Source organism: Macrobrachium nipponense, chromosome 2 (genome assembly GCF_015104395.2).
Source record: "Macrobrachium nipponense isolate FS-2020 chromosome 2, ASM1510439v2, whole genome shotgun sequence".
In the NCBI taxonomy this organism is placed as follows: Eukaryota; Metazoa; Arthropoda; class Malacostraca; order Decapoda; family Palaemonidae; genus Macrobrachium; species Macrobrachium nipponense.
In genome coordinates this window covers 135,006,445-135,026,753 of record NC_087201.1, presented here as the reverse complement: position 1 = coordinate 135,026,753, position 20,309 = coordinate 135,006,445, and the positions used below count along the sequence as shown (strand labels likewise).

The following is a 20,309-nucleotide window of genomic DNA, read 5'->3' as shown; positions in this document are numbered from 1 at the left end:
GGCAAGGGCAATATTGTGTTTTCACCTTTGTCAAGTCAGTGGTCAACTGCCATGACTGCAAAGGTATTCCACTCTGTGTATAGCCACTCTTTGGACAGACATCCAAGCTCACTACTACGCTGAGCACCTACCAGAGACAGTATTTTCCTGCAGTAACTCTCTTACAAGGTAAGGTGCAACAAGTACTAACAGTGCTGGCTTTTGTCTTTTTTCAAGAATCTTGTTATATTTTTTTAATTAAGCATACATCCAAGCCCCCATCCTTGCTGTATAATTGTTTGGTAAGAGAATGCAATCACAATGGAATTTTTATAATAAAATTAAGTTTTATTGCATACTTACCAAACAATTATTTAATTAAAGCCCTCCCTCCTCCCCACAGGTGGCTGGCGCCGCCGCCACAAAAGTTTGAATCTTTTGTCTGCCATGTAGGGAACCTACAGCTGTATAATTGTTTGGTAAGTAAGTATTTTATTATAAAAACTTCATTTTTCCTTGACAATATCTTGTCATCTATGACATTTGTTGCATTATGTTAAAAGTTAATTTACTAGTACAAATTATTCAATCTAGTCATTTCTGTTTACATGATAATACATTTAAAGTAGACCTAGAATTATTAGTATTAATGAGACAGACACTAACAAGTGATCTGTAAAAATGAATTGTTTATATCAACAAGTGTGTGTCTTTTTGTAATAATGACTGATATAAGTAAGCAATAAGCATAAGTCAGCATGATTACAATTTAAGTCCATTGTGTCATGGTGATAGGGTAAATCCCTAGGTGACACAGACTGCATAGCAAGGTGATAAGACCTAGGTAGTACATAAAATGCAAAGTATCAAAGACTGATACTTAGAAGGATATTAAGCATAAGGGGTTAAACAGGCTTTCGTGGTAAAATTTATTACGCAACCCCATGCCAAAGACATGAAATCGCTCAGTCTCAGCACATATAGATGCTTCATTGGGTTCATTGGAAAGTTATTTTCAAAATCCATTTACTCACCATATACCAAGAAATTCAGGGCGAGACGCTGTGTTGTCCACTGGATTCAGTCGTTGAGACACAAACAACCGCTGAATATCATACACCAAAAAACCAAACAAGCACCAAAACCATACAACAACTCAAAACAACACGACAAATCGCTACTCAAACGAGCACCGACGACACCAAAACTTCACAAAGCTCAACAAACACCACAATTCTAACACAAACAAACACCAATCAACACCAAGAATTCACAACAACTCAAAACACAACAATTCAATAACCCAAACAAACACCACTCAACATCAAGAGTTCACAACAACTCACAAACACAACAATTCACAAATCAAATACAACAAAGCTCAACAACCTTCAGATGGAACCAAGCACAACAAACTCAATTACACAGTATCAAAACAATCCAGAAAACATACAGCAGCAACTCACTACCTCTGACCAGATTGACTGTCCCAAAAACTGCCAAAATACAGACTGCTGCCTTTTGACTCCCTCGAGGCTCCGCGACCAAGTCCGCAGACGAACCCAACCACTGCCAACAAGCAATTCACTCATTAACTACCCATACACCATTCACGCTCTCTCTTTCAAAACAGAAAACCACAAAGACAAACCTTCCCAAAGACAAACCTTCCTCATACTACCTTAACAACAATAATTAAACACAAAACACGATACAGCAAATACGCAAAACATCCAAATCATTCATGTTGCCTCCAACAAACACAAACAACCTAATGAGACAACAACCAAAACAACCAGCCACTCTCTCTCTTTCTCTTACAAGTGACCCTTGAGAACGTTGTCAAATGCAACCACTACATCACTCCTCTATAGCGTTATCTCCACCTTTTCCTATGGCACCATACAGTGACAATCAGCGTCAGTATATTTATATGTGCATGTCTATTCCATATATATATATAGTTCCATGGTTCCTTGGTTTGCCCTGACTATGATCCTGTAGAAGCTGTTGAAGAAGAAGAGATCAAGGAAGGTGTCATCATCTTCATCTTCGTCTTGTCTGCCGCCTACTCACCTCCCCCTTCGAAGGTCTTACAACCTAAGAAGGAGAAGGTAGCCTCTCTACCACCTAAGAAGCCTTGTCTTGAGGCATCTAAGAATCTGCATCCTCCCTCTGGGGGAGAGGCAGTTGGCTCTCTCGTCAGCTCTCCCACTCCTTAGAGGTTCGTCTTCCTGTCCCTGGTTCCAGAGGCGCTGCTGGCAGGACCAGGTCCGTGTCAGAGACTTGTTAGCGAGTTTCTCCGAATGTGCAACCTCCCAAGGGAATTTGTACATCGACAGTCAGCTCTCCGTCATGACAATGTCACAGAACGAGAGAAGGGATAGAGCCGTGGCCTGGACCCACCTGCGAAGACCAAGCCTGGTTTTTCGTCAGGAGCTGTGTTTGACATCCCTGTCCCTCAGGATAGGGCATTGGGAGAGGCTAAGAGGAAGTCCCCTGTACAGGCCTCTGCGCTAGGGGCTTCGGCCTCTAAGAGTGCTGGGATGTGTCGTGAGGACGATGCTCGGTCTCGCCAGGCAGAGAACCCCATCACTGCTAGCAGCAGTGCTGCTAACAAGGGTGCTGCACTCACCAGCGCTGCTACCAGTTCTGCTACCAGCACTGCTACTGCACAGCAAGAACTGATGCATTCTCCTTGGGAGAGCCTATCGTCTGTGCGATAGCACTATCCTAGACCCCCGCACTTGTCACCACTGCAGGTTGGTGCAAGGGTGCGGCTCACTCCCCCGGCAGCAGCACTAGGGGCGAGGTGAATAGTAGGAATCCCGTAGAGCCTTCTCCACGGGATTCGGCATCGGCGGCCTACGTCCCTGGCGTTTTAGGACCCCATCAAACGTATGGTCAAGTTGTCGAGGATGGATCCAGGGGGTCTGGCGAGGTTCTCCCTCATGGGGAGTAGATTGGGAGGAATGATCTCTGGAAGGACTGGACAGTCCTTTGGCAAGAGACTCAGACACCCCTGAGATGCAGAGGACATTTTCCGAGATTGTGCTGATATGTCAGCACAACCATTTCAGGGAAGCAGCCGCGACCTCCTCTACGGGAGATCGCCCCTCCCGTCTCAAATCTTATTGGGGACCCAAGAGGGAACCCAGGGCTTCAACGGGACTTCCATGGTTAGCCTTCGGAAAGGCCTCGACTGACCAAGCAGGTGGACCTGGACCTTGTTCGCCTCGGTCCAGGTCTGTCTCTGCAGCACCTGACGGCGAGAGTATTTCTCTTTCTCAGCAGGAGGCAGCAACGTTGGAAGCTGTCTCATGGCGGCTCACCAAGCAGTCACCTGGCTGGACCTGTGGCCTTTCACAGTGTCTAAAGTAGCAGCTTCCTCTGGGGCCATCGTCCTGGGTGAAGACTCGGCCTTCAGGAGACTGTGTCAGTCTGGTGGTAGGGCTATAACATACCTGGCCCATCAGACTGCTGACCTGTGGGCAGACCTGGTTCTCAAGAGGAATGATGCTGTCCTCTCAAGTCACTTGGCTCCTGAGTCGGTTTTGGCCTTATGAAATGGACCTTTGCTGGGCTCTATCTCTTCAATAGAGAACAGGTAGATGCTGAAGATGGACAAGTGTTGGGATCATGATACGGACTGACTTGTTTACCGGGCAGTGGCGAAGATTTCTGTGCCTTCGCGTTCCACTGAGTAGACCTTCGAGTTCTGGCTAGCTCTTCTTAGGCCCCAAAGAAGTCCTCCACTTCTAAGGGAGCCCAAGTAACTGTGGCATGATCACAAGCTTAAAAAATAAGCGGGCAAAATCCCCCCCCCACATAAACTTAATCAATCCGGCTACCAAACTCACCCTTAGTCACACTTTCCTCTTTACACTACTGAATACATGCAGGACATGGACCTACCTACACAGACAAACACATGTACTCACCCCAACTCCAGATACTCCGGGTATGCTGTGCTGTCTGCCGGTCGAGGTCGCGGAGATACCAACAACAACAAAGACAAACAACCAAGAATCACAACCCAACACCCAAGTACCACAACCCCACAACTCAACAACAAACACGGAACACAACCACAACTCAACAACACCCGAGAACCACAACCCCACAACCTAACAACACAACAACAAACAAAGAACACAACCACAACAAAAGACCACTGCACAAACAATCACTAACAACAACAACAAAAATCAGCGACAACAAGCCAACACACTGACCCACTAACAACACCAAGAAATCACAAGAGCTCAGCAACAACAACCCTCAACAACTCACAACCACAACAACTCAACAAAAACTCATAGTAAAATAAATCTAACAATGCAGGCACAACAACTCCAAAGCAAACAACATCAAACTTAACAAAACAAACAACAAACCAATAACACAACTCAACTGACTTTCAAATCCTTCAAGACTTAAAACACAACTGCCGACACTACTTATCTTCACAGGCTCTGCCTAAAAACTGACCAAAGACTGACTGAAACACAGAACTCTAACAACTAACTCCAGCTGCACCAGCAGACAACCCAGAATTCACCAACAGCCAATTAAATAATTAACTATCTACACAGCAATTTCTCTCTCTCTCTCTCTCTCTCTCTCTCTCTCTCTCTCTCTCTCTCTCTCTCTCTAGGGCGTTGTCAAATGGAACTCCCATAACTCCTTCTTCTTCCTCTTCGAAGGGAGCGCCGTCATTCCCCTTTCAGCCAACCTTAACTTCGGGTAGGAGGTAAGGGTGAAAAGAAGAAGGGGAAACGCTAGGGTTGGCATTTCCCCTCCAGCTGCTACCATTGATGGGGGTTGCCTATCAAGCCTTTGGCGAACTTGGGCAGCAATACAGAGCAGAGACCTGGGTAGTGGATGTCCTTCGGGAGGGTTATCTACTCCCCTTCGAGTCTCCGCCACCCCTCACCAACCACCTGGTCGTATTCTTTCCTACGTAGTGGGATCATCGAAACACCAAGCACTAGTAGAAGTAGTGCGGGTTCTACAGCCGAGTCTTTCTGTAGAGAAGACTTTGGAGGGATGGAGACCGGCAGACTCGGTTCAAGATGGAGACAATGCGAACAGTGCTATCCTCTATCAGGGAGAACAACTTCATGTTTATGGTGGACTTGAAGGATGCATATTTCCAGATACCCATACACAAGTCCTCCTTTAAGTACTTCTGCTTCAACCTTGGAGAGATGGTCTACCAATTCAGGGCACTCTGTTCTGGGCTCTCAACTGCTTCCCAGGCGTTTGCGAGAGTGTTCAACTTGATCTCAGCTTGGGGATATTCACACGTGATACGTCTATTGAGGTATCTTGACAATTTGGCTGGTCCTGGCCCAGCTCCCCACACCCAGTTGCTACTGTACAAGTTTTGGTGGGATTTAGGGATCCTGATAAATCATGGAATTCCAATCTTGAGCCCAAGCAGAGGTGGTTGTATCTAGGCATGCTGATAGACACAGTAGCAGCAAGAGTTTTCCCCTCAGAATCTCGTATCAGCAGGTTCAGGAGGCAGTGAGGCGGTTCCTGTCTTGACATTGCTTGCTCTGGCAGGTCACCTATCTTTCTGGGAGAAGCTGGTCCCTCATGGGCTGCTTCATCTTCATTCTCTCCAATAGAGACTGAGGGAGTACTGGTCTCAGTCCTGCGACCCTCAATCTTTTCTCATCCCCCTCTCGCAGGAGGTGAAAGAAGACTTTGACTGGTGGCTCAATGACAGGAACCTCGTAATAGGAGTGGATCTCTGCACTCCCCTTCCGGACTTGCCTCTGTTCTCGGATGCATTGACCGAGGGATAGGGCACACACCTGGAGGAGTTGCTGATTGCAGGGGTGTGGGACCTTCACAACAGACACCTTCACATTGATGTCCTGGAACTCAAGGCAGCCTTCCTGGCACATCCACTTTTGTCAACAACCTGGAGGCGACAAACATCATCGTAGCTTGCGCTTGGTCAAACCGAGGAGATTAGGACACAAGAACAGTAAGCGAGAAGAGTAAATGATGCTGTATGCAGGGAAAAGGGAGGACTCATCAGTGCGAGAGAAGTGTCAGATTCTCATGTTGAAAGACTATTTCTCATGGTAACAGTACGAAGAACTTTAAATAATCAGAATCAAGGGACCACCAGATGAAGGTAATAATGGACAGGAATTGGAAGAACTGTTCCCATAAGATCTCTTTGTGTATACGGCCACACTCTTTTCTGTTTTAAAGAATGGTTTTGAAGTCCACAGTCCACGCACGGCATATGTGGGTAGACTGCTGTTGCTGGTGACCGTCAACAGGGAAGAATATTTCCCTGCGCCACTGTTTGTCACTGCCTTTGGCTAAAGGAAGAGCGACAGAAACGGGAAATCTAATCGAAAAGGTTCAAAGTGCAAAGGGAAGTAGTCGCTTGCCCAAAGGGAACCCTAAACCATGTCATGTTTGTTAACACCCTTAGTTGGAGTACTGTACTATATAGTATCTCCAAACTGACTTCAAAAACATAAGAATGAATTGTGATTTGTTCTTACACAAATAACAAACCTTTGTTTACACAGGAATTTTACCTTTGCGATGTGAGCTGGAACGACCATTCAAACTTATCGACAAGGTCTCCACTCCACTTTGCTTCCAGCTACCGTTGACTCCAGGTTCTCTGCCTGGCTTTTGGCTTTCAAACTTTTATTGATTAAACTTGAGTAGTATTCCTTTTCCTTTTTTGGTTGTTAACAATGTGTTTGAATCAATTTTCAAACCCATCTGTTTGATTGTTACTTGCATCTATGAATACTGATTTCATGGGACACTGAACAATGTCTGGTAGTTACACAACAGCTGTTTCATTCTCTGATGTACTAATTCTGATTCACTTTGAAACTAATTTTAGAGCATTTCAAATCGCAAGGGATTGCATAGCCTTAAGTGTATTATAACATAAACCTAAGCGTAGCCTAAGTTCTATACTACGACACCCAGGTTACTTCACTCATTCTTAAAACAATTAAGACATTGTACTGCGTTGTGTACTGTATTTGTGGGGGATGGGTACCAAACCCCCTCCTGAATAACTAAAATCTGCAAATACTTAAACAAACCCCTCTAAAAATGCTTAGAACTGCCTATTTTGATAGTTCAAATACACAAAAAACCTCCATAAATGCCCATGGCAGGGAACTTCTTAGTGGAGGAGAGGCTACCTACTTCTTAGACTGCAAAGTCTGAGAGAAGGGAGGGAGAAGAAGGCAGCAGAAGACAGTAACGATGAAGATGAGGAAGACAGTGACACCTTTCGAGACCTCTTCTTCTTTTGCTTCTTCTTCGTCAACTTCCTCAGGATGGTGGTAAGATACCCCATCCAGGGGGCAGCAGACGACTGAAGAGCAACAAGCATCGATGGTAGGGCAGGAGCAGAGGTCATCAATAGAGACCTTACAATGTGCGGAGTGGTTTCAGGGGCTATCATTACTAGGCAGTCCCGGGTTACGACTGGTATTTCGTTCTTGAGACGCGTTGTAACCAAAAATCGTCGTAAACTGGAACATTGTCAAAAATCCTAAGAAGACCTTACTTTTATACATTCAACTTACCTGTCAGATATATACATAGCTTACTTACTCCGTCGTCCCCGACAGAAATTCGAATTTCGCGGCACACGCGGCAGGTAGGTCAGGTGATCTACCCCCCCCTCCCGCCGCTGGGTGGCAGGAATAGGAACCATAACCCGTCTTCTAATTCATATTTTTTTCTGTTGCTTGGAATGTAAACACGTTTGCAGTTCCTCCTGATGGATTTTCGTGTTTTCATCGCCATCGATCGTCTGGGCTAACTTTTGCAGGGAAGTAATGGATCTTTGGTTCGGCATACGCTTTTGTTAACCCTTAAAGCCGAAGCGGTAAAAAAAAAAATGTCTCCCGTGTGCGGAAGTGTTTCAGAGTGAGCGCGGAAGCGGAAAAAATATTTTTTTCAAAAAATCACAGCGCGCTTAGTTTTCAAGATTAGAGTTTCATTTTTGGCTCCTTTTTTTGTCATTGGCTGAAGTTTAGTATGCAACCATCATAAATGAAAAAAATTATCATTATCATATATAATATGCGATATATGATAGCGCGAAAACGAAATTTCATATATAATTGTATTCAAATCACGCTGTGCGCAAAACGGTTAAAGGTAACGAGTTACTTCTTTTTTCGTTGTAATGTACACTAAATTGCAATCATTTTGGTATATACACATTGTAAACGATAAAAGAACACAGAGAAAATATATCACAAAATAATGCATGAATTCGTAACGCACGGACGTAAACAAATATTTTTTTCAAAATTTTCACCAAATAAATCTAAATATTGTCCTAGAGACTTCCAATTTCTTTCAAAATGAAAGACAAATGATAGAATATTACTATACTGTAAGAATATTAGCTTACAAATGCAGTTTTCGACCATATCTGACTAGGTAAATTTGACCGAATGTCAAATTTTTTATATATATTTTTTTTTATATGCAATTATTTCGGAAATAAGAAAAGCTACAACCTTCAAATATTTTTAGTTTTATTCTAAATGAAATTGCGCACATTTTCATATATAAAACTCTATGAAATGCCTAATATGAAACGGAGCAAATATTCCGAGAATGGAACGTACTCATTTCGGAGATTTGTGGCGGAGAATCGCGCGGAGGGAAGGAAAGATTTTTTTTATTCACCATAAATCTAATATTGTGCTAGAGACTTTCGAATTTGTTTCAAGATGAAGATAAATGACTGAATATTACTAGACTGTAAGAGTTTTAGCTTACATTGCGTTTTTCGACCATTTCGGTAGTCAAATTTGACCGAACGTGGTTTGTTTTTTTTCTATTTATCGTGATTCATATGCAAATATTTCAAAAATGAAAGAAAAGCTACAACCTTCATTTATTTTTTGTTGTATTTCTACATGAAATTGCACACATTTTCATATATAAAACTTTATGTAACGGCTAATTTAAAATGGTGCAAACATTACCACAATCGCACGTATGATTTTTTCGGAAGAGTTACCGCGCGGACGTAAAGAAAATGTTATTTTTTTCATAAATTCACCATAAATCTAAATATTGTGCTAGAGACTTCCAATTTGTTGCAAACTGAAGGTAAATGCTTGAATATTACTAGAATATAAGTGGTTTAGCTTACAATTGCGTTTTTTTGACCATTTCGGTAGAGTCAAAGTTGACCGAAGGTTGAAAAATTTGTCACTTATCATTTTTAATATGAAAATATTTCAAAATTGATAAAAGCTACAACCATGGGTTGTTTTTTTAGTTGTATTGTGCATGAAATTGCGCACATTTTCATATATAAAACTTTATGTAACGGCTAATTTAAAATGGTGCAAACATTACCACAATCGCATGTATGATTTTTTTCGGAAGAGTTACCGAGCGGACGTAAGGAAAAAGTTTTTTCATAAATTCACCATAAATCGAAATATTGTGCTAGAGACTTCCAATTAGTTGCAAAATTAAGTTAAATTATTGAATATCACTAAAATATTAGAGTTTTAGCTTACAATTGCGTTTTTTTCGACCATTTCGATAGTCAAATTTGACCGAAGGTTGAAATTTTGGCACTTATCGTTATTTATATGAAAATATCTCAAAACTGATAAAGCTACAATCATGAGTATTTTTTTTTTAAATTCTTCATAAAAATGCACACATTTTCATATATAATACTCCATGTAACGGCTAAATTTAAATGGTACAAAAATTATGTCAAAGTGACGAAATAATTTCCGAGATTGTCACAGATACTTTTTAGTGCGGCAAGGCAAAGAAATTCGCGCTTGCTGCATAAACGATTGTAAACAAACAACACCATGATCCGTGAACTCCCAGCATCCCCCAAGGCGCGTGATTCAAGAGTTTTTGGCTGGTAGGCCTAAAAGTATTTTTCCGCGAATTTTTAAAAAAACTTTTGTATGTCGAAGTAAAATATGTCCAGTCGGCACCCGAGAGACAAAAAATGTCGACGTAAAATACGTCCAGTCGGCATTTAAGGGTTAACTTTTAGTAATTTTTTTTTGATAAAATTAACTTCAAAAATTTTGAAGATTAGTGACGTGTAACTACCGAAGTTTTCGGTAGACACTCATGCACTTTCACGAAAGTGAATTTCATGAAAGGGAATTACTTATATTTATTCATTAATAAAATAAGTGTTAGAGTTTGATTGAGGAAATGTATATCTTTCTTCCTAGTTGGGGAAGTCAGAACAGTAATTATCCTTTAGAACCTTATTAGCTCTTGTGTTAACGAGCAATTATAGTAGTAACAGTACTAGTAGTTGTCATCCTCATCACCTTCTTACTCCGCAGTATCTACAATATCATATTTGCAAATTGTAGACTTTGGATATAGTTCAAATTGGAGGGTGCGTCTGATCGGCTCTGTCTCGCTCTCAGGTCTAGACCTCTTCCAAGCTCACAAGCCCAGAGGAGAAGGAATGTCGAAAACCGTAAGGAGGTTTCAGAGAATCCCCACCGGTCAGCGTCCCCTCGGCAGGTTCTGTAGAGCGTCCCAGACTGCCAGGGATAGCCATTGGAAAGGCATCCTAAAACAGTGTTTCTCCCTTTTTATGCCTACTGTTCCACAATGGATAGGAGAACTTCGAATGAATGAAATTGACGAAGATCCTCGTATAATGCCTTCTGGTAGAATTATTCAAAATAAGAATGACTTTAATCGATCCACCATTCGAATCAGGCGACGATTTAGCGCCTTCTAATATTAGAGATCATTCGATACATTTGTGATAAAGTCATTGTTCGAACATTTTTTTTCGCAACTAGACGAGAGGCCCTATCCCATGGGGGTATGAAATTGTTATTTCAACATAAAATTCCCCATCGGTGCATTTTTAGATATAGATCTATTCTGATGAGAACGATTTAGATTATTTGTCAATTGTATGAATTATATGGATGTCGTTGAGTGATAAAGCATATATGTATGACTTTTAGCTTCTAGCTCCTACCATGCTTAGGACAAATCGCCTTAGGACTACGGTATGGCAAGGCATACACACATACCGAAATTTATGCTATAATGGTCAAGTGAAATCCTTAAAAATTTCCTAAATTAATACGGTTTACCTTAATGTAACAGTATTATAGAGGATTCTATTACGCTAGAGTATGAGTTATATGATGCTATCGTGTCTTCGAGAGTGATCGGAGAAGTATATCTTTATTGGTGAATTGAGAGTAGGATAGAAACATTTTTCTTCGTGTTAGAAGAGGTTTCCATGAATTACCAGTACCCTTCTAGGACTTTCCTAGGAAGAAATTGTTTAAAAGGAGTTGTTAGACACCTATTTAGTTTCTAGACTTGTCGAAGTCTTGTTCGCTTAATTATGCTTATATAAAAACTTCCTGAAGTTCGATAATAATTTTATAAGATTCCTTTATTTAATGGAGTAACTGGCAACTCTGGAAAGGGAAGGCCAGACGGCTTTCGAAGACTGCTTTTGCTTTGAGAGTGAGACCAACGCAGTACCAGTTTTTTGTTCTCAGTCGTCAGCAGTCGTTACAACTCTCTCTCCTGCGGAATGGGATAACTAACCGTATCTCTTCCCTACAATCGTGGTCTTAGCCTCGATTGAGGGAATACTGAAGCTATCATAAATAAAATATTGTCTGCCTTTTGTTAGGAAGCTTTCAATAAGAAAGATATTACAACCTTTCAATGCTGTTTACCGTAGGTAACATGATTAAAGGATTCTAATGCAGCAGAACATTATATTATTTCAATGCACTCATGCTTACGAAAGCATGGCTTATTAGAGTACATACTTAGTGAGAAGAGAGATGTAATAGAGATTCACTTTCAAGTACTACGGTATGGTTAAGTCTTTCGAGAAAGGACACAACCGTATTTAGAATCGGATATTGCGCAGAAGTTGTATGAGTCGGATGGGAAACATTCTTTTAGTGGGAAATGGTTTCCTTGAATGGATTATACTACGTATATAAAGTTTTTCATAATAAGAACGGAATTAACATATGAAAGGATGTAGGGTACCATAAAGACACAGATGTTCTGGCACATAACATAAAGATAATTAGTAGGAGGCGCCAGCCCGGCGCAGAAGCGCCAGCCTGGTGCAATAAGCCAAGAGCACCATCCAAAATATTTCTCGTTCAGGAAAAAGGGGGGGGGGGGATACGGAAGAATTAACCGAGGAAAGAATAATTCCCCTTCCGATATACTCGAATTAGAGGAAATTTGAGAAGAAAGATCCAACTATGGAAGTACTGTAGAATTATAGGATTCTTACAGCACCTCTTCTTATTTTGATATAGAGATTTCCTGACCACGGTTGCTAGTAATGGGCCATAAAAGCTCTTGCCAGGCTTTAACCAGGCGATAGGCACCAGCCAGGCGCGGAGCGCCAGCTAGAAGCGTGACGCCTCCCAGGAGCGAGGCGCCAGGCAAGCGCGAGGACGCTGCGAGGCGCGAGACGCCAGCCAGAAGCGAGGCGCCAACCAGGCGCAAGACATCACGATCTCCAATTTCTCAGTATTTGGAGATAGTCTTTCCAAGAGTTTCCTCTTTGAGAACTGACACAAGATCAGTTTTTTTTTCCCTGACAGGGATAATATAACAGGATGTTATATTATCCTACTCCTATGTAAACATATAACAAGGGAGACCTTGTAATGTTTTGGTAATGGAAAAGACTCGTAGGAGCTCTCAGTATTGGGGGAGAGGCTCTTTCAAGTATTTGAACCGTACATTACGGCCTGATGTCCTAGGATAGGAATCTTGAATGATTCTCCTCGATCCTGGATCATTTATTAGGAGAATAGGATAATAATAATTTGTTGTTTTGCAGAATAACGATGATAGAATTTTCCATTCTCTCGTTGCCCAGGCCACGAAGGACGGGAAGAAAGAATATAGAGAGAGGTAGCAATATACGCCCCTCTTTATTTTATAGAAAGGGGAATAAAATTTAGTCTTTTTCCCCTAAAATATAAACTCTTTACAAAAGAAGTAAGACAAAAGGGCGTCAAAGAAAGAGAGGATAATACGTTATGCCTCATTTAGACTTAGAGAGGTTGGATTCACAGAGGTCACGTTCTTCTCACAGCAGGTTTTGGAAGTCTTTTCCAAAGACAGTCTGAATATTCTTTCAGCATCTATTTTAAATGGACCTTAACAACCTCTCCACTCTGAGTCTGTCTGCGTGCAGACTGACCAGAAGTGGACATGAAGGAGAGGATGTTTCAAGGTAAATGACAGTAGTCATGGATAAGATATATAATTACTGCAGATCGTGCTAGAGGGAATGAGGAAACTGTCCTCTTCCGATACCTCTGTGAACCACATAGCGGTTTTTTGCCTCCCTTTCAGAGGGAAGAATCACCGTTGTCTATATCTGCTATCAAAGAACGCAGTAAAAGGCTATACTCTGTCTCTATAAAGGGAATTGGAGATAGCAGAGCATTAAGATCTTCAGGATCTTATACAATACCTCTATACGACAAGACTAGGAGATCTGATAATTACAATGGGATCCTATTTGGGCTCAGATTCCGTGTTCTGACAAGATGGAACTGCTCCTCATCAATGTTTCTCTTGGTACTAAACGACCAAGAGGACGAGTGAAATTTGGGCTTGGAATCTGGAATCAAATTCTAGAAAGATTCGGCAATGGGTTCCTGCCAGCATGGTATGTTTGGCAAAAGAACTAAAACCTTTTATTCCTGGATCAACTCTTTCAGATAAAGGATTCGTTTGTCCAGGCAATGTATTTACGTTGTCATCTACAAAAGAAGATAAGGTTTAAACGTTTGCTGACAGAGGCTTTGGAATACGATGAGGGCTCAGAACTACTTCCCAGAAGGTTCGAAGAGATATATTTAAAGAGCTAGAAATCAGGAATCCTCCCAATTTCAGCTCAGAGTCTCAGACTTCCAGGCTCTTTCCCTGCCTTCATGCAAGGATAGGGAAGATTTTGCAACGAGAGAACTCATCAACATGTTGGAAGAGTGCTCGTTAGCAACGGAAGTATCAAGTATGATCCTCGGAGGAGGAAGACTGGTCTCTCGGACTATTAGATTTCCTATTGTCTACTGGATGTAGCTGACTAAAATTACCTCCCCTTGTTGCAGAGGCCATAAGCTCAAAGTGAAAGAATTTCTTCCTCCCTTTTCCATTCTCCTGATAAACGATTGTGGATGTTCAGACTTTGGGACAATGGGCATTTGGCGCCAATCAGCGCCAAATGCCAAACAGGCGTCAAAGACGCCAGAGCAAGACAGTCCAAATAAACACTGTCATTGTCTGATGAGGAGAAGGAGTAGGCCTCCAATCTGGCGCAGATGCGCTAGAGGCGAATAAATCAGGTAAATAAAGTGTCCGAGGTGGACATCGCCAGTTTTTCATCGAGACTCTTAACAAGCTCGAATCTCCAACAAGTGGGGAGAAGTCAGCCAGGCACCAGGCGCGAGGCGCCAGGCAAGCGAAGCGCCAGCCAGGCGTGAGTGAGGCGCCTGGCAGGCGCGAGGCACCAGCCAGGCACTAGGCGCCAGGCAGGCGCAAAGCTCCAGCCAGGCGCAAGCCGGTCTCTGGGCTTCATCCAGAAGAGATCTTTTTCAAAGAAAGCCCTGGTCTTCTTTGAACAGTGGAATCTCTAAAGTACTTCTTGATTAACTTGATGATTCCTTCAAACAGCTAAGAATTAAAAGCGCTTGAAGTGCGAGCTTTTAACAATTCTTGTTCTTTCCATAACAATATGTCGTGAGAGACATATTAGCTGTAATAACGGGAGATGCAACTCTGTGTTGACTTCTCTTTGCACGAAGGAGATCAAGTGGGCCTATGAGAGATCCTTCTCTCTTTGTTATACGTGTCCACGGATGCGTTGCTGGGATAGGGAGCCGACACTGATCCTTAACTAGTGAATTAAAATTTTTTATTTTTTTTTTTAACATAAGTGTATTATTTTCTGGGGTTATTTGAAATGAGTTTGGGGATAGCTCTTTTCAATTAAGCACAAACCCTCGTGTTAGGATCAGGTGATCGGGATTGGTGTTGTGCTCCTTAAATTATGCCAATAGCCATTGGTGTATTGTCATGTAAGTGGATATGACCCCATTGACAAATGACCAACTAGATTCTGTCAAGTAAGTGGATAAGACCCCATTGACAGATCTACAAGAACTCTTAGCCATAGGTCACATCCTCGCTGAGGCTCTTGAGACGAAGCAGACTACTAGCAATAGCTAGGAAGTCGACCCTTCGTCTAAACACATAGGAACCAAGGTTTTTTTATTTATTTATTTACCTAACGTATGTTGTTTACCTGTCTATTCAGTAATAGCTGTCTTTGACCCTCCACCAATGGTGTGAATCAGCTATGTATATATTCGACAGGTAAGTTGAATGTATAAAAATGATATCATTATGATACAATAAAGTTTTATACATACTTACCTGGCAGATATATACAATTAAATGGCCCACCCAGCTCCCCTCAGGAGACAGCTGGAAGAAAAAATATGAATTAGAAAACGGGTATGGTTTCCTATTCCCGCCACCCAGCGGTGGGCGGGTAGATCACCTGACCTACCTGCAGCGTGTGCCGCGAAATTCAAATTTCTGTCGGGGACGACGGAGTAATAGCTATGTATATATCTGCCAGGTAAGTATGTATAAAACTTTATTGTATCATAACAATATCATTTTTAATGCTTTGGTGCATTAGAAACTATGTAAACTGCATTCTTATTGCATTTTTCATCCAAAAAACCTTCAAATATTGATTATTTTGAATTTTTGGTGTCATATTTCTTCTGCCAGATGAGCGTTGTAGGTGTCGTAACCCTGGAAATAATTTCTGATGAATATAATTGAAAAGCGCCTTAACCTCGGAACGTCATAAGCCAAACCCGTCATAACCCGGGGACTGCTTGTATTAACATAGGAGCAGGCACAGGAGGGGATGCCACCTCAAAACCAGGAGGAGGAGGCACTGACTAAATTGGTGCTGGGAGATGGGGTGAGTGTCCATCACCTTAGAAGGAGTCTCACTGGGTGGGTAAAGGGCAAACAAACACTGTAGGCGCTGAAGCAAACCTGTGTGTGGTTACGGAAGTCGTTGTCGTAATCACAGCATGAATCACTGGAGGTTGCGTAAAGTGCGCCTTCAAACCTTGCACTGAGGGATGGCCAGTTATGCCTAGTGAATCCCAAACCTGCTGTAAATCGGAAGCCATACCCACAGAAGCAAAAGTCGGATTAAGGGGAGGAGTCCCCCCCATGTGCTGAGAGAAAGCGGCTTTTCGGTGCTTCTCTGATTCTATCAAATATGCAACACACAATCACATTCATATATCACACAAAAACAGAAAAGAAAGATCCCACCGTAATGCAGAAGAAAGCACAGGGACAGTCGGGCAGAGAGAGAGAGCAGTTACTATATATGTCTTCTTCATGCGACGGCTGAAAGCAAACTGGAATTTTTACGTCCCTGACAACTGGACTTCCTAACCACCTTGTTTGAAAGATCAGTGGCTGTTTCCAGGCTTTGCCTTTAGTAATTCCTATTATAAATGACCAAGGGTTTGTATGTTGTGTAGGAACAAAAGTAAATTATTAACAAGCATTGCTCACAAAACTTGACACGTTTAGGAGTAAATGCTAAGATTTTCAAGATCACTGCAGCTTTGTAGTGAGGTAGATAATCTCCTTATTAACTACAACTGACAAGACTATTACTGGGCCTTTTGTCATAAGAATACCACATGAAATTACTCAAGAAAGTGTATTAAAGAAATAAAAATATGGGAACCAAGGAACATTATAAGAATAAAGTACTTTGAGGGATATAAGCAAGAAATTGGAGTGAAAACCCACTTGTAAACAAATGATTATTAAGTGGAACAATATTATTTCAGTGAGTATTTGAGGCATGCAGCATCACTTAACATCCATATTACAGGTCACTTGACAGCAAAATTATGTCAATCAGAGTGGAGAAGAATCTCGTGAGACTTAGGAATGAGAATGTCTGTGGAAATCATAACCTCATTATGGGCTCATTATGATTGGTGGGTTTGCTATGAACAAAAATTTTAAGCTTAAAATTTATGATATTTTTGTAATAATCTTTTACCTTCTTGTATTTCAGACTTTCTGTGCTTGAATGAGAGGTCATCGGTTTACATTGTCAAGGTATTGGGAAAGAATGGGCCTCCTGCAACGAATATAAGTGCAAGTTCATGTGAGGTGTTGAATAAGTTCATAAAATAGTAAATAAGAAATTCTCAATATTAGATTTGTGCATTAGTGAAAGGAGGAAAGGGAGAAAATAAAACAAGAGTGATAGAAGCAATGAATAATCCCATACTTAAAAAACGACGTTGAAGGACCAGAGGCTAAAATGAGCAACTTAGATTATCAGTTGAAAAGGGAGACCGAGGATCCAGTATCCCTGTCTCTCGTCAAGAATGAAAATGAAGTTTTAGTGGGCAGTGATGCCCCAGCCAACTTTACCTTTGTCTCTTTGGATTTAATGACGGAAATCAAGACAGAAGTGAAGACGGAAGGAGAGGTGTCTAATGAGTCTGATGACGACAAAAAGTTTCACCGTGAGGATTTTAGGTCAGCTTTCAGAGATGAAGGCAATTCACTGCCTATCACTAAGGAACTCTTTTCGCCCTACATGGAGATCCACACGGGGGAGAGGCCTTTCGTGTGCGAGATCTGTGGGAAGTGTTTCTCCCAGAAAGCGCATCTGAAGACCCACACGGCGATTCACACGGGGGAGAGGCCCTTTGTGTGCGAGGTCTGTGGGAAGTCGTTCTCCGATAAATCAACTCTCAGGAGACACATGGTGATCCACACGAGGGAGCGGCCCTTCGCCTGCAAGGACTGTGGGAAGTCGTTCTCTCATAAATGGGGTCTCAAGACCCACATAGCGATCCACACGGGGGAGAGAGCCTTCACCTGCAGTGACTGTGGGAAGTCGTTCTCCCGTAAATCGCATCTGGAGATCCACAAGGTGGTCCACACTGGGGAGAAGCCCTTTGTGTGCAAGGACTGTTGGAAGTCGTTTTCCAGTAAGTCAAACCTCAACACCCACATGGTGATCCACACGGGAGAGAGGCCCTTCGTGTGCAAGGACTGTGGGAAGTCGTTCTCCCTTAAATCATATCTTAAGACCCACATGGTAATCCACACGGGGGAGAGGCCCTTCGTGTGCAAGGACTGTGGGAAGTCGTTCTCCGATAAATCAACTCTCAGGAGACACGTAGTGATCCATACGGGGGAAAAGCCCTTCGCCTGCAATGATTGTGGGAAGTGCTTCTCCGCGAAACTGAGTCTCAAATCCCACATGTTGATTCACACGGGGGAAAGCCCCTTTGTGTGCAAGGAATGTGGAAAGTCCTTCTCCACGAAAGCGACTCTCAAGTCCCACATGGTGATCCACATTGGGGAGAGGCCCTTTGTGTGCAAGGACTGTGGGAAGTCATTCACCTATAAATCAAACCTCACGGCCCACATGTTGATCCACACTGGGGAGAGGCCCTTCGTTTGCAAAGACTGTGGGAAGTCGTTCACCCAAAGTTCGACTCTCAAGACCCACATGACTATCCACACGAGGGAGAGGCCCTTCCTGTGCAGGGAACGTGAGAAAGCCTTTTCCCGGAGGAGCTACCTGGAACAACATTTCCGGATCCAGGAAGGAGAGACTCGATTGGAACATGAGGAGGCGTTAACGTCACTTGATTCATTCATTGACCTGAGTCACTGATTCTGACTGTACGATTCACTTTTCTTGTTTTGTAAATCACATTGGGAACTTGACCCCTGTACGCTAATTAGTTATGGAGTTATTGAATTTACAATTTACAATTAAATAAATTTTCTGACCATGTTTGCATTCAAGTACAGTCGCCTCTCAATTAACGAGTGTGAAATTAATGCGTTTTCGATTTAATGCGAGCTAGAAAATATTTAAAAATGTTTAAAAGACAAAAAATTCAATTTAACACAAATTGACGCCCAAGCATTGTTTTCAAACCACCCGTGCATCAGTGCTGCAGACAACGGTTGTCGACATAAACAAAGACATAGCACAGTATGTATTATTAAATAACAAAGGCGATAAACTTGTTTTTATTTGTTATAAGCAAAGATTTGTTTACCTGAATTATTAATAAGGTAAAAAAAAAAAAAAAATGGACATGAAACGAGAATCAGCTTCGTTCAGACACGCAGTGTCTGAATTGAGTGATGTCAGGCTGCTGATGGCCACATATAATTATACATGTAACGAATAGTATGCATCTTTTCCACAGGTCTTTTAAAAAGTTTACATTACTTCACTGTATCCAATAATATTGTATTTACTATTCTCATATTATTGTGTTATAAAATAATAATATAGCAGTCAATGTTTTGGTTTGGAAATCAGCTGATGGTGAATACGAGTTTATTCCGCCGTATTTAACTTAGTTCTGTGCAAATTTTCTTGCTTCTAGTTAGCATAAACGAATACAGGCAGTCCCGGGTTACGACAGGGGTTCCGTTCTTGAGACGCCTTGTAAGCCGAAAATTGTCGTAAGCCGGAACATCATAAAAAATCCTAAGAAAACCTTACTTTGAATGCTTTGGGTGCATTAAAAACTATGTAAACTGCATTCTTATTGCATTTTTCATCCAAAAAACCTTCAAATATTGATTAGTTTGCATTTCTGGAGTCATATTTCTTCTGCCAGATCAGCTTTGTAGGCATCGTAACCCTGGAAATAATTTCAGATAGATATAATTGAAAAGCGTTGTAACCTTGGAACGTCATAAGCTGAACCCGTCGTAAGCCATGGACTGCTTGTATCTAGATACTTTGTTTATATGAGACAAGGTCACTTTTTGTTACACGACAAATTTTTTTAAGTTGAAATATGGCTTGAATAAGTCTCATTGTGAACTAAATTATTTTTTTCATTAACTGATTGCGTGCGCTGGGAGCATGTTTATTGTGTAAAAAAAAAAAAATAAATAAAATAAAATAAAAAGAGATGTGATTCCGTTTGCTATTTTCCCTTGATTTCATCGTAATACGAGCTTTACGTTATTTCTCTTTTATTGCCATGAAAACCACAGTAAAATCTGTTGTTTCAAGCCCAGTAGTTTTGATTAAAATTATTTACTCCCTATATTATCTTCGGTTGTGCTTGATGGCTTAACTTTACGGGAGTTTTATCTTTGGTGCAGATGTATGATAATTGTCATTAGCAGCTTGAACAGCTTTCTCGGCTTCAACTACA

The 20,309-nt window shown here is 41.7% G+C and overlaps 2 protein-coding genes across 3 annotated transcripts in view; one reads left to right on the top strand and one right to left on the bottom strand.

The window, feature by feature from the left end:
* The window catches only part of LOC135221015 (gastrula zinc finger protein XlCGF57.1-like), a gene marked incomplete at its 5' end in the record, with an annotated part of 30,839 nt that extends 11,707 nt beyond the window's left edge, over positions 1-19,132 (top strand). Inside the window, 1 exon segment of the mRNA XM_064258736.1 lies at positions 17,168-19,132. Coding sequence (XP_064114806.1) covers positions 17,420-18,793 — 1,374 coding nt within the window. The 3' untranslated portion in view covers positions 18,794-19,132.
* Positions 1-20,309, bottom strand: part of LOC135221016 (uncharacterized) — a 405,496-nt gene that overhangs the window by 99,235 nt on the left and 285,952 nt on the right. The gene's annotated exons all lie outside the window — the stretch shown is intronic.